Raw genomic sequence first — 13,264 nt, 5'->3', positions numbered from 1 at the left:
ATCACGCAAAACGTTCCTTGTATTTCTCAGTGGGTGAAGTCTTCACCCCTCGGGTTTAACTTCCGAGTGATTCTGTGGGCGTTTCGGGTCTCTTGGTAGTGACCACAGCAACACGGAGGCACGGCCCCTAAGGGAAACCTTCCTGTTCCTGCTGGCTCTTGGAGCACATGCCCAGAGGTTGCCTTTCTGAGGGCTTAGAATGTACCTGGGGGGATAACACCATGATAAGAAGAAAACAAGGGAAGAGCAGTGCCTGTGAAAAGGAGCCTCCCTCCATGCAGGGGCTGGGCAGAATGCAATTTTGGAAATACCCGATTAGAGATGTGCGTGGACATGCATCTCCCAGTATCAGATGGTTTGTTCCTGTAGCCAGTCATCTGGTCACACAGAAGAGAAGGCGTCTGTCTGGAAATCTCATTTTCACACTCCCACTGTCTGGGTTTTCAGTTCAAATACTGCCCCAAACATGCATCTGCTTTCCCTTCTATTTTTTGGCTTTTATTTCTTGCCTCCCGCCTGCTCCCCACTGCCCCCCCCTCCCCATTTGAAGTATTTTTCTGGACTAAGGTATTTAGCCAGGAGTAGTCAGGGTTCCTTGGTTCCTAAAGGCCTGCCTGGCCCCGGGCAGCTCTGCCAGCCGCTGGTCCTGCCAGCTGGCCCAGCCCTGGCCACGCGCTGTTCCTATGGAGCCCGAATCATGTAGGTCCCTCTGCCAGGATGAACCCAGAGTTGGAGTTTTAGCCTCTTGGTCCTTACCAAACCACTTTTCTCAGAAATCCAGGTCATGAGAAACATGTGCAAATGCCTTCCAGCTTTCCAGCCTCCTACTTTTCCCCGTTAACCTCAGATTTTCAGCGGCAGACAGTGCCCGTCGCTGCCCGTCCTGCCTTTCGGGGGCTCCCCCGAGAGCTGGGTCCTCTCCTTTGGGGGAAGAGCCACCGAGCAGCATCTTCTGTGTATTTGGTGAGCAGGTGAGAGACACCAGGGCTTGTTCTCCCTGCTGCCAGCTCGGCTGTAGCACGGCTGTGCTCTCCGCACTGTGGCGAATGTGCTCCGATTTCAATGGGATTTCGTTTCCACTCGTAGCGGTTCACATGGCGCAGCTCAGCTTCTGGGCTCGGCCTCGCGCAGCGCAGCTCCGTGCCAGAGAGTTTGTGTGTCCCGCGGAGGCCAGCCAGCTCCGAACAGTACGTGGGTCTGATATCATTGCAACCAGTCTTGGCCCCGTGCATGGGAGAAACGAGTCTTGGCAGAGAACTGTCCTTTGCTCCTCTGTTTCCCTCCCGCCTGCCGATTCTCTCCCAGAGGGCTGCGCCAGGGACTGGCTCCCTGCACCGGGTGACTTCTGGGGCTGATGGAGACCTCTCTCTCCATGAGGCGACTCCTGGACCTCCTGAAAAACTCTCAGGTCACCATTACGGCCGTTTGCTTTGTGCAGGACGCCCCCAAACCCCCACACCCATCCGTCCTCTCTCCAGAAATGCCGGAGCCTGGGCACAAGCCAGGGCAGCCGCTTGAGCTCTTTTAGGGAAGAAGGTGGAGGTGGCTGAAGCGGGATGCCACCTCCTGCGTCACCACTGTGCCTTTCCAGGCCCCGCGATGCGTGACCAGCTTCACACAGAGTCTGCCCAGGCTGTGCCAACTTGTCTGCCTGCAGCCGGGAGGGGAGGAGGTGACCGAGGAATGGCTTGTCCCAGCTTGGAGGTGGGAGCTTCCTTCCTCCTCCTCTCTTGGAGGGGAGGTTTGCACTGTTGGTCTCCTCCACCCCACAGTGTTTTGGCTCTGAGGAGGCGCTGGGGGAATAGGTGAGGTGAGACTCGGCTCTTCAAGGTGCATAGCGAGGGGAGCTCTGCTGTGGGCGTAGAGCTGGTCCTAACCCAGCAGGGTGGAGCAGACGAGGACATGCAATGGAGCCGGGGCAGGGAAAGGGCTCCAGCCCACCTCCTCTGGCCAGTGCCTCCAGAGCAGTGATCAAATTCCTGAGAGGAAAATGAGAGAGGAGTTGGTGTGGTCTTGTGAGGACTGAGCCGGTTTTAACCCTTCGAGGTGTCTGAACGCAGTCTGGGGCTCCTTACTGCAGGTCACGCACTGGTTGTGCCGTCTCTAGTTGCTCTTCATCTCTTCCAAGTCAGCAGTGGGAGAAACTCTCGGCCTTGCCGCAGCCCCAGCCCGTCTGCCAGGTGTGGAAACTCCGCTAGTGCTCTCTCAGCTGCGCCCATACACCAGTAAACACGCAAATAAAAGAGCTGATAGGAGACCAAAGCTGAGAACCGTGGTGATGCGCTGGACAGGCCGGAGCCCTGCCCGTCCTGCCACCACTGGGTCTGCAGGCAGGTGGGAACGGCCTCTGGAGCCAGCCCGGCCGTCAAGGACATGCAGGGTCAGGATCTGAGTTTGGAGGTGACACATTTGCAGCTGTTCCTGATCGTGATGGGAAAACTCATGAGTGGGAAAATCCCTCTTAATTGGTGGAAATTCGGATCAAGTGGATTAACAATGGGAATGCTAACGTGCCAAGATAAGCCATTCTTTTCCTGCACATTCAGGTACGCACTGGACAGAGTAGGAAAACCAGTTTACAGGTGGGGATGTGTAAATCTTCCAAACTTCATGTGGGAGACAGGATTCACAGAGAGCCTGAGCCTCGCCTCACTGCCCCACCAGCACCACGCTTCCTGCCGGCAGTGCCCGCTCCGGGCGGGATGGGCCTCGGGACGCTGCACTGGCAGAGGTTGGCAACGAGAGCCTGGATGCCTGAGTGCGAGTAAAACCCACCTCTCCTTGGTGTGCATCACTCCTTCTGCTCTGAAACAGCTGCGCATGTACCGCTGTGGGAGCTCCTGAACGTGCAAGCCGCTCGCTGCGAGCTGTGCCTCCGCGACGCTGCCTCTGACCACAAATTATGAGTATTTAACCAGGCAGATTCGTTTCCGTTCCCATGCTGCTGTTGTAGTTATCTTGGTGCAGGTCAAAAGGCGCGCTGCCGTGATTTGCAAGAAGCCCGATGACTTGACATTTCAGTCTCGGGGGGGGGGGCGGGTGCCCCATGCAGAGGTGTGGGGAGAATAAACAGAGCAAAGCCGAGAGGCGCGGACGCGGGCAGGCATCGGAGACACCAAGCCCTCGCCCTGGGCCTTCACCCAGCAACTGTTACCTATGATTAAGGGTCCGTATCAATCTCCATGTCATGAAAGTCACCCAGACCGTGAAATCCCCATGTTCGGTGTGGAAATACGGCATTTGATGCATTTTTGTTTGAAATGCGTTAAATCTGCGTTAGAGGGGCCGCGGGGAGTGTTCGGGCCTCACCGGCCAGAAGGAATCGTGCCGTCTCGCTCCCTCGCGGAGCAGGGCACAGGGATCCAGCGGTTCCTAACGCCTCCTCCATGACAAACTGCAGAAATCGCAGAGATGTTTGCCACGGTCAGCCTGTGAAATCAGCCTCCTCTCTAGGAATGAGAAGCCTCCGTAGCTGCGATCCAGGGCTGCCCGGCTGGCTGCGGCCTCCCTGCCAGAGAGCAGCTCCTGGCAGTGGTTGGGAGGGCAGGAGGAGGGCAGGGATGCAGGCAGGGATGCAGGCAGAGATGCAGGCAGGGAGATGGGTAGGGATGCAGGCAGGGAGATGGGCAGGGAGACAGGCAGGGATGCAGGCCGGGAATCAGGCAGGGATGCAGGCAGGGAGATGGGCTGGGAGACAGGCAGGGACGCAGGCCGGGAATCAGGCAGGGATGCAGGCAGGGAGATGGGCTGGGAGACAGGCAGGGAGGCAGGCTGGGAATCAGACAGGGAGGCAGGCAGGGATGCAGGCAGGGAGATGGGCCAGGAATCAGGCAGGGATGCAGGCCGGGAGTCAGACAGGGAGGCAGGCAGGGAGATGGGCTGGGAATCAGACAGGGATGCAGGCAGGGAGGCAGGCAGGGATGCAGGCAGGGAGGCAGGCAGGGAGGGACTGCACAGCCTCCAGCATGGAAGAGGGATGGGAAAGCAGAGTGAAAACAAGAGGCTCCGGTAGTTTGGTGCCCCACTCCGTTAACCTGGCACTTGCACATGTGGTGGGAAGGGGCTTTAAGCCCCCGTGGCCTTTCATTCACGAGATCTGTGCAGCGCAGGCTGTAAAGCCACTCTTTGGGTGAGACTCTCCACTGGCAAGTAGGATGTGTTTTAGCAGCCAGATCGCCCTGGGGATGTCGCCGGCCATTCCAGCCATCCCTCGGGATCCCTGCTTGCACCTGCAGCCAGAGGGGAAGCGGTGAAGCCCGGGCTGCCGCGCCAGAGGAGCTGCTTCTTGTCGCTGCGGCAGGGCTCGGGGTCTGCCCCGGGTTTCCTACAGCTCGGCCGCTTGCAGCGCCGATTTAACAAACGTGCTGATTGATAACTCTCTGGAGTGCATTTTCCCTTCCTTTCCACATTAACGTCCCAAACTCCCTTCCCACTTGGGGAGCAAAGATGGGGGGGTTTGTCCGAAATAGGGGCACGTCAGAGAGGCCAGAAGCGGCTCCCTCGCTGAGCACGGGGCCTGGCAGCATTTGTTTGTGCGAGGTAGAGTTCTCACGCTCTAAATATACAATCTGTGATAAGGGAAGGGAAAAAGCCCAGCATGGAAATATTCCTTCTGTAAGAGAAATAATTTGCTGCTGCTAAAAATATATGTTCATATTATTCCTGCCTCGGTCTGTAGCTCGATGGGAGAGAGTGCACGCAGGCTGCCCTCAGGGGACTCGGCTTGCGGCACAGACCCCGGGCGCTCGGAAAGGCCGTGTGTCCGCTGGGGCTGCCGGGATCGCGAGGGGGAGGGATCCTCATCTTCATGCTGGTTTATCATCCCCGTCTCTTTCTCAGGGCAGTAAAACCGTGATACGGGGTTACCCCCGAAGGTCATAGGAAGTAACCTCTAAGCAGGTGCTGACAGTGGGAAAGGAAAGTGATCCGCGGCGTTCCCAGAGCAGCTGGGAGCCTGTTCCCAGCCCCGGCTGCGCGGAGAGGCAGAAACGGCTTTGTTCGAGGGGGACGCACCTTCGGACCGGTGGGATATGTGTAATCCCTTCCTGTCCCATCTGCAACCGTCCCGGGCCTGGTGCTTCCTTCCCTGATTGCTGCTCCTGGATCCCCGTTGGCAACCGCTTCCGTGCCTGTGGGCCAGCGGAGCCCAGCCGAGCCGAGCGGCCGCCCCGCGGGGCAGCACCGGATTTCCCAGGGCCAGACCCGCGACGGGCGATGGATCCTGCCCGGGGACCCTGCCCGCCCCGTCCGCCTCGCGCTGCCATACTCCATGGGCAGCTGCTGCCGTGGCCTTGGCTGACAGAGCCCGGCACCGCTGTCTTCAAGCCGGTTAAAAACATCTCTGTGAAACCATTCCCGGTGAAATCTTTGGCATTTTCTTGCAGATGGAGTGTGGTAGGTGGACACAGTGTCTGCTCAGGAGCTTGTACCTCCTGTCTTGGGAACATGGGCAAGGACCTGACCTGGCAGAAGCAGGCCAGAGTTGTCAGTAACGACAGACCTTACACCCTAGCAGACCTTGCTGCAGTTTTTGTAAATGTTATGTTGCCTTGGCATTACTTTTTCGATTCTGCAAAAACTCCCGCCCTGTTTGGGGACTGATATCTGTCCGCAGAACATCCCCCGACCATTATTTGTGAAGTTGCATTAATTTCTAGGTAGCTGGTCGTGAGGGGAGATGATAACAGCATAGTTTTCCGTTCAGGATGGAGCAGCTGGACCACTTGGCAGGGAAAACATCACTGCCAAACCTGAAAGATGCCTCTCTCTAATACATCCTCATTCAGACACCCTTTTTGAAGCTCAAGCATCCCCTTAAGGATCAGGTGCCTATACTAACCACGCTTATTTCAGGAAGGTAGTGAGAAAAATCTTTGCTGCTCAAATGCGCCCCGGAAAGCCCTTTGCAAGCTGTGTGCTGGTCCCTGGACGTGGTTTGAAGCGTTGCTTGCTTGGCCAGGTTTGCTGGCGAAGGGCAGCACCCACAACTCGTGCTGGCCGGGGCTGCAAACCTTGCCCAGTCTGTGCACCGTCTGGCTAAGGTGGGTTTTGGGAGGCTCTCGCAAAGCCTGGAGGAGAGCTGGAAGGATTTCTCCTCTAGATTTGCTTAGGGTAAATGTGATGTTGAGGAAAGTGCCGGCTGAGAGCCCGGAGGTGCAGGAGACTGGGTTCGACAGACAGCAAGCAGCGTCTGCCAGGAGTTTGTAGAGGAAAAGTACGTCCCTGGGTCGGGTGCTCTAGTCACTATGGTTGGAGCTGCAGCAACAGCATGGTATGGTTTAGCTCATGTTACGTACTGGGAAAATGCAAAACATTGGCCCCAAAGCAGACCTGGTGTCAAGCTGCTCCTCGTACGTCTCCATATGGCCTTTGGAGGACAGTTTTGTGACGTTTCACTTGCCAAGCCTGTTTGTGCGGCGCTGGCTGGGTGAGTCAGCCCCGTATCGACCTCCGCAGGGAGCTGCAGGTTTCCCTCTGGCCTCGGCGGAGCCTCCGGGACTCTGCCTCCGCCCCGACGGGGCATTCACTCCCCGCGGGCTGCCCCATCTCCATCCTGGCACCACCTCAGGAATGTGTGTGTGCTGGGCAGGCCCGGCAGGGCGGGGGAATTGCCACCGAAAGAAAGGGAAAAGCTGCCTCCTTGTTTTTCCTGCTTCAGGCCCTCTCCCATTTCAATCGCTGGGAAAGGCATGGTTTGGTCCGGCTCAAGGTTACGTCCTTCTGCTGCCTGGCCCCGGGCCAGTCAGCGTGAGAGCGAGCTAGACACAATAACAAGTATGTCAAAGACAGGATCACTTCCCCACAGACCGGGCGAGTGTGCGAGCAGCGCTGGGAAGGGATTAGCAGGAACAGGGCTAGCAGTAGGGCTAAAGTATGTCAAAGCTAGTAAATAGATCATTTTTTTTTTTTTGCCAGGTATTCTGGCAAAATAGGGGACCTCCTACCTCTGCATGACCAGGTTTTGCTGTGCAAAAGTTCTGCCCTGTCGGTAATTCTGCTGCTCGCTGGGATGGGGTGAATTTGGGTGATTTTGCAGAGTCTGGGCACAGCCTGTTTTAAGCCAAGGAGACAAAAGGGGTGCCTGGGGCTTCTGCTCAGGCCTTGATTTGGGCAACCAAACGCCGGTGATGGCCCGTTCGCCTGCTCCCATCCTCAAGCCCAGGCAGGATTTGTCCTTTGGATGCGTTGGCTTGATGCAGTGGATGGTCCTTGGTAAGAGCAAAATCAGGTCAGCTGCCGCCCCAGCGGGTCAGGATAGCAATAGCGGCATGTCATGTTGAAGGTCAGTTTAAAATAGCCTTTATCTTGCTTAAAACACAAGGAAGATGTAGCGGATCTGAACGTGTGCAGCCGTGGCCAGAATGATGTATGGGTGGCTGCTTGTCGCTCACTGCTCGGCCTGCTGCGGCTGTGCCAGCGAGAAGGGCTTTACTGGGGGTTAAGACAATTGTAGATTTTCTTTTCCTTTCTCCCGTGATGGAAACGTCAGGGTTTCTCAATACGGATGGAGTTTGGTTTGGGAAAGGAGCTGAGGAAAAGCAGAGGTCCTCTCCCCGCTCTCTGCCCGCCACCGCGCTGGGACCAGCCGGCGTGTTCCTGGTGGCTGAGGCCAGCCCTCACCGAGGAGAGGAAAAGGAGACGGGACAGCTGGGTTTAAGGGAGGCTGTTAGCTGGAGCACTTGGGATAATTAGGAAAGACGGTGGGTTAGGTCGCAGCCTTTGAGCTTTGCTTTTTGCAAACGTGCAAAAAGGTGGAGGGGGAAGAAAGCAGTGGGTGTTCAGTAGCCCAGTCCCATGCCCGTCTGCCGGCTGGCCGGCAGGGCCAGGAGACTGCAAATGTGTTCAGAATACAAACAAGCACAGGAGAAACTGCCTTTCCGATGGTTCGATACATTTTTGTCTTTCATTGCTACTTCCTTTCCTGCCGCAGCTCCCCTGCTGAGTGCAGACCGTGGTGGTGGTGCCCTCAGCACCGGGCAGTGACACGCCGTGCCACGGGGAGCACGTGGGCCTGGCAGAGCCATGGCTTCACAGCTGGGAAATGGGGGACGTGACACATCCAGGTTGACAGGAGAAGCTGTGCCAGAGCCGGGCCTGGTCTTCTGAGTCCTGCTTTAGGAAGCCCCACGGTGCTGCTGAGGGTTGTGCCTCTGGGGAGGGTCCTGGCAGGTCTGGAGTGGGCGCCCACAGCCGTGCCCGGCATGCCACCGGGCCACAGCCCCAGGAGGCAGCTCGTGTCCTCGCTTTAGCAGAGGAGAGGCTGAGCCAGGGCCCCTCAGTCCACAGTCACTGTCTGGTGAGCCGCCACGACCCGCAGGGCAGTCCCGTCTCATTTGCTCCTTGAAAGCGTTTTCAGCCCAGTGGGTCAGTCACAGATCCAGGTGAAGTCGGTCTGGCCGCACCACAGGGAAACGCTCTGGAGCCATGTCCCCCATGGGCACAGCATCATCTCCTGCATTTCCCACCATCACACCACTGCAAAGGAGCCGCTCTAGCTGGTGCGTGGGCTTTGAACCTGGAGCCGCGGCCACATGCGCTTGGCATGTCCGTCCTCCCTGCCTGCGAGCTCCTCGGTGCCGCCTGGATGCAACCCAAAGCTGCTGCAGCACCGGCACGTGGCGGAGCAGCCCCAGCTAGGAGAGCTCAGGCTCCGGTAGCAGAAACGCGGCGGTGCATGGGGTCGGCTTGCCCGCGGGTAACCCTGGGCACCTTGCTGGGACGCAGGTAGAGCAGGGTTAACGCCAGTGAAGTGTCCCTGTGCGACGGCCTTTTTATCTGATGCGATCCAGCGCATTTCCTGGTGGAGTGGTTTGCGTCCGGCCGTGAAGGCTGCTTGGCAGCGGAGCAGAGAGGAAGGCTGGAAGTAAACACAGGCGCTCTTGGATCGGTAGCTGGGAAAAGCAGCGAGAAGCTGCATGGGATTGCCGTCTCCAAAACCTCCTTGTTTCCTTGCCTCGCAGACAAACGGCTTCCTGCCAGGGACAGCAAACACTGCGAGGCTCCCGCGGCAGCACTGTCCCAGCCCCCTCCCCCGGCACGGCACGGCATGGCACGGCACTGGCTCTGGTGGGGATTTCCAGCCACACGCGTGAATCTGGGACGTGAAGTGATTTGGACCTTTGTGAGGTTTGTGTGCCCAACTCCACAAGAGCCCGCAGAAAATCCCAGGCCGTATTATCTTAAAGTGTTGATGTGTCTTGGACCCCGAGTATTGGTGTGCACTGGAGCAGCAACAGCCGCGTCCATCGTGCCAGGACGGGGAGACCTGCTACGCCGAACGCCTGCCACCAAGTCCTTTCTTAGCATTCAGGCTATTTCACCTTGGATGGACAGTTGCTCCCGGCGGCGGGGACGGCTAGGGGATTTTGACTGCTAAAGTCACAATTTCTAAACTTTCACCTTTCTTCTTTGAACCAGACACTGGTTTGAGCATGCCCTGGGGTTTCCTAGAATGAATGAAAGAAATGTGTCTTTAGATGTCTACCTCTGGGGTTGGGGAGGAAGACATCATCATTTTGAGCAGCTCAGGGCTGCGTCATTACAGAGGACTTGACTGTCCCACAGCCAACTAGGCAGAGAGGGCAAGAGCCCGTCCCTAGACCTCATCTCGAGCAGCAGCAGCTGAGCTGCCCAGGTGGAGATGTCGGTGGTTGGGTTGGGTAGATGATGGCGCGGTTGTGCTGCTGTGGACTCACCGGTGGTCACCTCACCTCTTCAAGATTTTCCTCTTTTCTAATCCCCAATGAAAAGACGTGCTTTTCGTGACATCTCCTGGGATTTGGGCAAAAGTAAATGTACAAAACTCCAAGGTTGACAGGAGAGCAAAGATTTTCTTCCGAATACAAGACAGCTACAGAAATGTCCAACATAGAGTAAGGAACAGGAGGTTGCTTGAGTCCACTCTGCTGAGTGTGTCTGCCAGGAGGGTGTCCCGAATAATGAAACCATTCACCTGTTTCTACTGTTCTTTATCCTGTATACTTAAATAAGAGAAGAAGAAGAATAAAGATAGAGGGTTTCAAGCTCTTCTTAATGTCTCTGTTTTAGATGATGTATCCAGTGTTTAGCTACAGAAATAAATAATCCATCACACGGGGCCGTAGCCGAGGCTCGGGGTCTGAACATTGCTCTGCACTTCGCTCTGGCCTGTGCAGAGAAGGAGAGCAGCCACCCGGGCTAATTCAGCAGAAATATCCTTAGTTTCTCATGGAGGCATGGAATAAAAAGGAGCCTGTTTCCTTAGCCTGAGCTTCCACCATAAGGTCAATAATCACAAAATGCACCAGGCTGGAGGGTACTGGGATCCCAGCGGCAGCGTTTTCCATGTCACAGGCTTGTTCTGAAGCCTCTCTGTAGCTGTGAATGGAAATCGATAATGACTTCACTGGTTCGCAATGCAGTCGCTGCTGGCCATGCGAACGGCAGCCTTTATCCTGGCGGTGAGTTTGCCTTAGATTCCCACTGGGGCCTCACTTGAATTTCATGTCTCAGTGCAGAAGGGCAGTTGGCTGATTTAGTGTTCCCACTGTCTCAGCTCTTCTCAGCTCTTTATGTCCGTGGACTTCCCTGGACATTCCCTGGAAGGAGAGTCCAACCTGACTCTTTCCCTTCTCTTAGCTGCCGTTTCTGTTTCAGCCAACCTCTAGATGTACGAACAGTCAGTCCGCATGTTTGCGTGAACGTGCTCGCAGCTGGAGGTGAAGGTGCTGTGCTCAGCTAAGCTATTGCAGGTACCACACGCCATCCCGATGGACACTGACACCGGCCATCGGTGTCACACAGAGACTCTGGCACTTGAGCCATCAAGACTATTTGAAAGCCCATGTCCCACGTGGGTGATGTGCTGGCTGCTGAGCGGAGCACTCTCTCTCCAGTTATCACTCAAAGAAGGGATGGGCTCGTTTTTGCTGTCCTGCGAGGCCACATCACGCTGAGCTCTTTACTCACCTTCATGGGATGTAAGGTTTGGGCTTTGCTGGTGGTGTGTGCAGTGTCTTTAGGAAGGGAGCAGATTCCTCATCACGTGAAGTTGTTGAGCCAAGATCAGATGCATCTTGCTCCATCGTAGCTTACCAGTTGGATGCTGGTACCTCTCGCCCTGCTCTGAGCTGTGCCGAGCAGAATCCGTTCAGCTTATGTTATTGGTCCCCAGATCTTCAGTCAGCCTGAGGGGTGGCCAAGAAGCCTTTGCTCAGACACCAAGAGCCACTAGTGGAAAAGCTTTTTGACCTTAAATATCAAGGCTTCTGTGTTTATTTAGAAAGAGTGAAAGGCTCTGCTTCTCCGACAGATCCGCAGCGCTGTGTTACTGAGAGTTTCCGTTCGGTTTGGCATCATGGCAGGAGTGTTTGGAGGAACCAGTCTGACCCCAGAAGTGCCCGTGCATCTCCCAAGCGAGAGGGAGCTGCAGGATGCCGGGGCTGAGGGAGCAGCATCCCTTTCAGACTCAAAAGGCATGCTAGCATCCTCATGTTTCGGAGGAAAATTCAGGCTTTTCCCTGTGCTTCTGCTCCAGTTTGGATGTCAGGGATTACAGCCGTACCCTCTGGCTTCCCAGCAGGAAAGCAAACCTTGCTCCAGTCTGTCTCCGACTTCCTACCACTCCCACTTCTTCCTCCGAGGCCCATGTAGTCCCAACCGAGTGGATGTTCACAGGAGATCTTGCCAGGCTCATGGATCAAAATAAAATACTTGGAGACTTAGGTTTTTCATGAGCACGTTCCCTGAATCTGTTCACAAGAGGAGCCAAGTCCCTGGGCTCAACAGCCTCCTCCTTGTTGCAACACGCACACACTTGCCTTCGGATTTGCATGGCTCGGTCCTTACTCACACCTCGGTGAGGCACAGCACCCGCGCCTGCCTGGGAGCTGCACGGGGAGCGGGGGCACCTACACTTCAGGGGAGCAGCATGAGAGAGTGCGTCTGCATTTTTGGGTAAAGGGAGGATTTTGCGCTTCCTTTGGTGGGAAAATGAGTGTCAAAGCCTCTTTCAGCCCGTGCGCTCAGGTTCCTGTCTTGCCATGGATTCCTGTCTCTGCGCATCGGTGCTGGAAGAGCCTCTTGGCTGGAAAACAGTTCTTGTCAGGAGCACCAAAGAGAGCTGGAAGCCTCCTGACTGGTGCCAGGGGAAGCCGTGTCGCTTTAAGCCTCTCGCACTCCTTTCACGCAGTTCGTGCCCCTGTTGGTGGGAGCTGGGAGAGGCCCGAGACAACCCAGCTGCAGATGAGCATCAGCGCAAGCGTTCCAGTCAGTTGTTCTGCCAAGTGTTTGCAACAGGGATTGACCTTTCCTTCTCGGCTGAGGGCTGTGAACCAGCCCGGGGTGCAGTAACCTCTGGTGTGGCTCTAGCACCAGCCCTCGGAGGCTCTCAAGCCGCTTTCTTGCCACTGGTTAATGAGCTCTCTCCGTGCCCGTGAAGGACAACCAGTTTCCTAGAGGTTCGGGTAGAGCTAGGGAAACTGAGGCACATGGAGTTACAGGGATGGCTCTGTGCCCTGTAGGGTGCCAGGGGTACTGTGTGTGTCTCTTGGCTGCCCTTAGTTCTTAGACCCAAGCTGTTTAGTCAGTGTGTGACCTTTACTGCTTTGTATAAAGATCACCATGTCTAAAATATGTCATCAGGCTCCGGTTATTCCCTGAACTCATGTCTGATTTCTCCTTAGTAGTTTGATTCTGTTTCTCTACCCAACATGGATATAGCCCACAGGCCCTGGGACTTTGGGAATGGAGGGATTTTGCTGCCTACAAGATGCAGTGTGAGGTTCCAGGTCAATCCGTGAAGTCGAGCCAGGAGGGAACGTCAGTGGGGAGCAGCCTCCGTGCAAACACCCCAGGTCCCTCCTCTGCTTTGGGTGTTTTGCTTGGATTTCTCCAACCAAGAGCCCTTCCTTGAGCATGGAGGGAGCACGGCCACTTGCATCCTGCTGGTGTTAACTCTTCTGCTGCTGGGTGCGGAGAAGTTCTCCATTAAACTTACTCCGTTTGCCAAGTGCAGTGGTGCAAGAGCTGGAGTCCGTCTGTGAAGTGTTTGGGGCTTCCTCCTCCGTTAAGGTAGTGAAGGGAAATGTATGGAGAGGAAGGGCCCCCCCTGAGCACGCACAGGGCGGGTGGCAGCTATTAAATATGGCTGGTGAATTCTCTCGCTGGAGAATACCCCTCCGATGCCGTTTGTCCATTGCGGGGTCGCAGCTGTGGTGCAGCCGTGCAGAAGAGATGTGCTGCAGAGCCCCTCGCGCTGCGAGCGGCCAGTGATTAATGATCGCTG

The 13,264-nt window shown here is 56.1% G+C and overlaps 1 protein-coding gene across 18 annotated transcripts in view; it reads left to right on the top strand.

The window, feature by feature from the left end:
* The window catches only part of EXD3 (exonuclease 3'-5' domain containing 3), a 305,064-nt gene that overhangs the window by 210,448 nt on the left and 81,352 nt on the right, over positions 1-13,264 (top strand). Inside the window, exon 21 of one of the 18 annotated variants that reach the window (XM_074609099.1) lies at positions 8,961-9,161. The exons of the other annotated variants lie outside the window; for them this stretch is intronic. Within the exon in view, the coding sequence (XP_074465200.1) occupies positions 8,961-9,092 (132 nt within the window). The 3' untranslated portion in view covers positions 9,093-9,161. Of the gene's footprint in view, positions 1-8,960; positions 9,162-13,264 lie in introns of those variants that run through there. 18 annotated transcript variants of the gene reach the window in all.

The sequence above is a fragment of the Larus michahellis genome, chromosome 15 (assembly GCF_964199755.1).
Source record: "Larus michahellis chromosome 15, bLarMic1.1, whole genome shotgun sequence".
NCBI lineage: Eukaryota > Metazoa > Chordata > Aves > Charadriiformes > Laridae > Larus > Larus michahellis.
The sequence above is the reverse complement of the archived record's forward strand: the minus strand, read 5'-3'. Positions and strand labels throughout refer to the sequence as shown.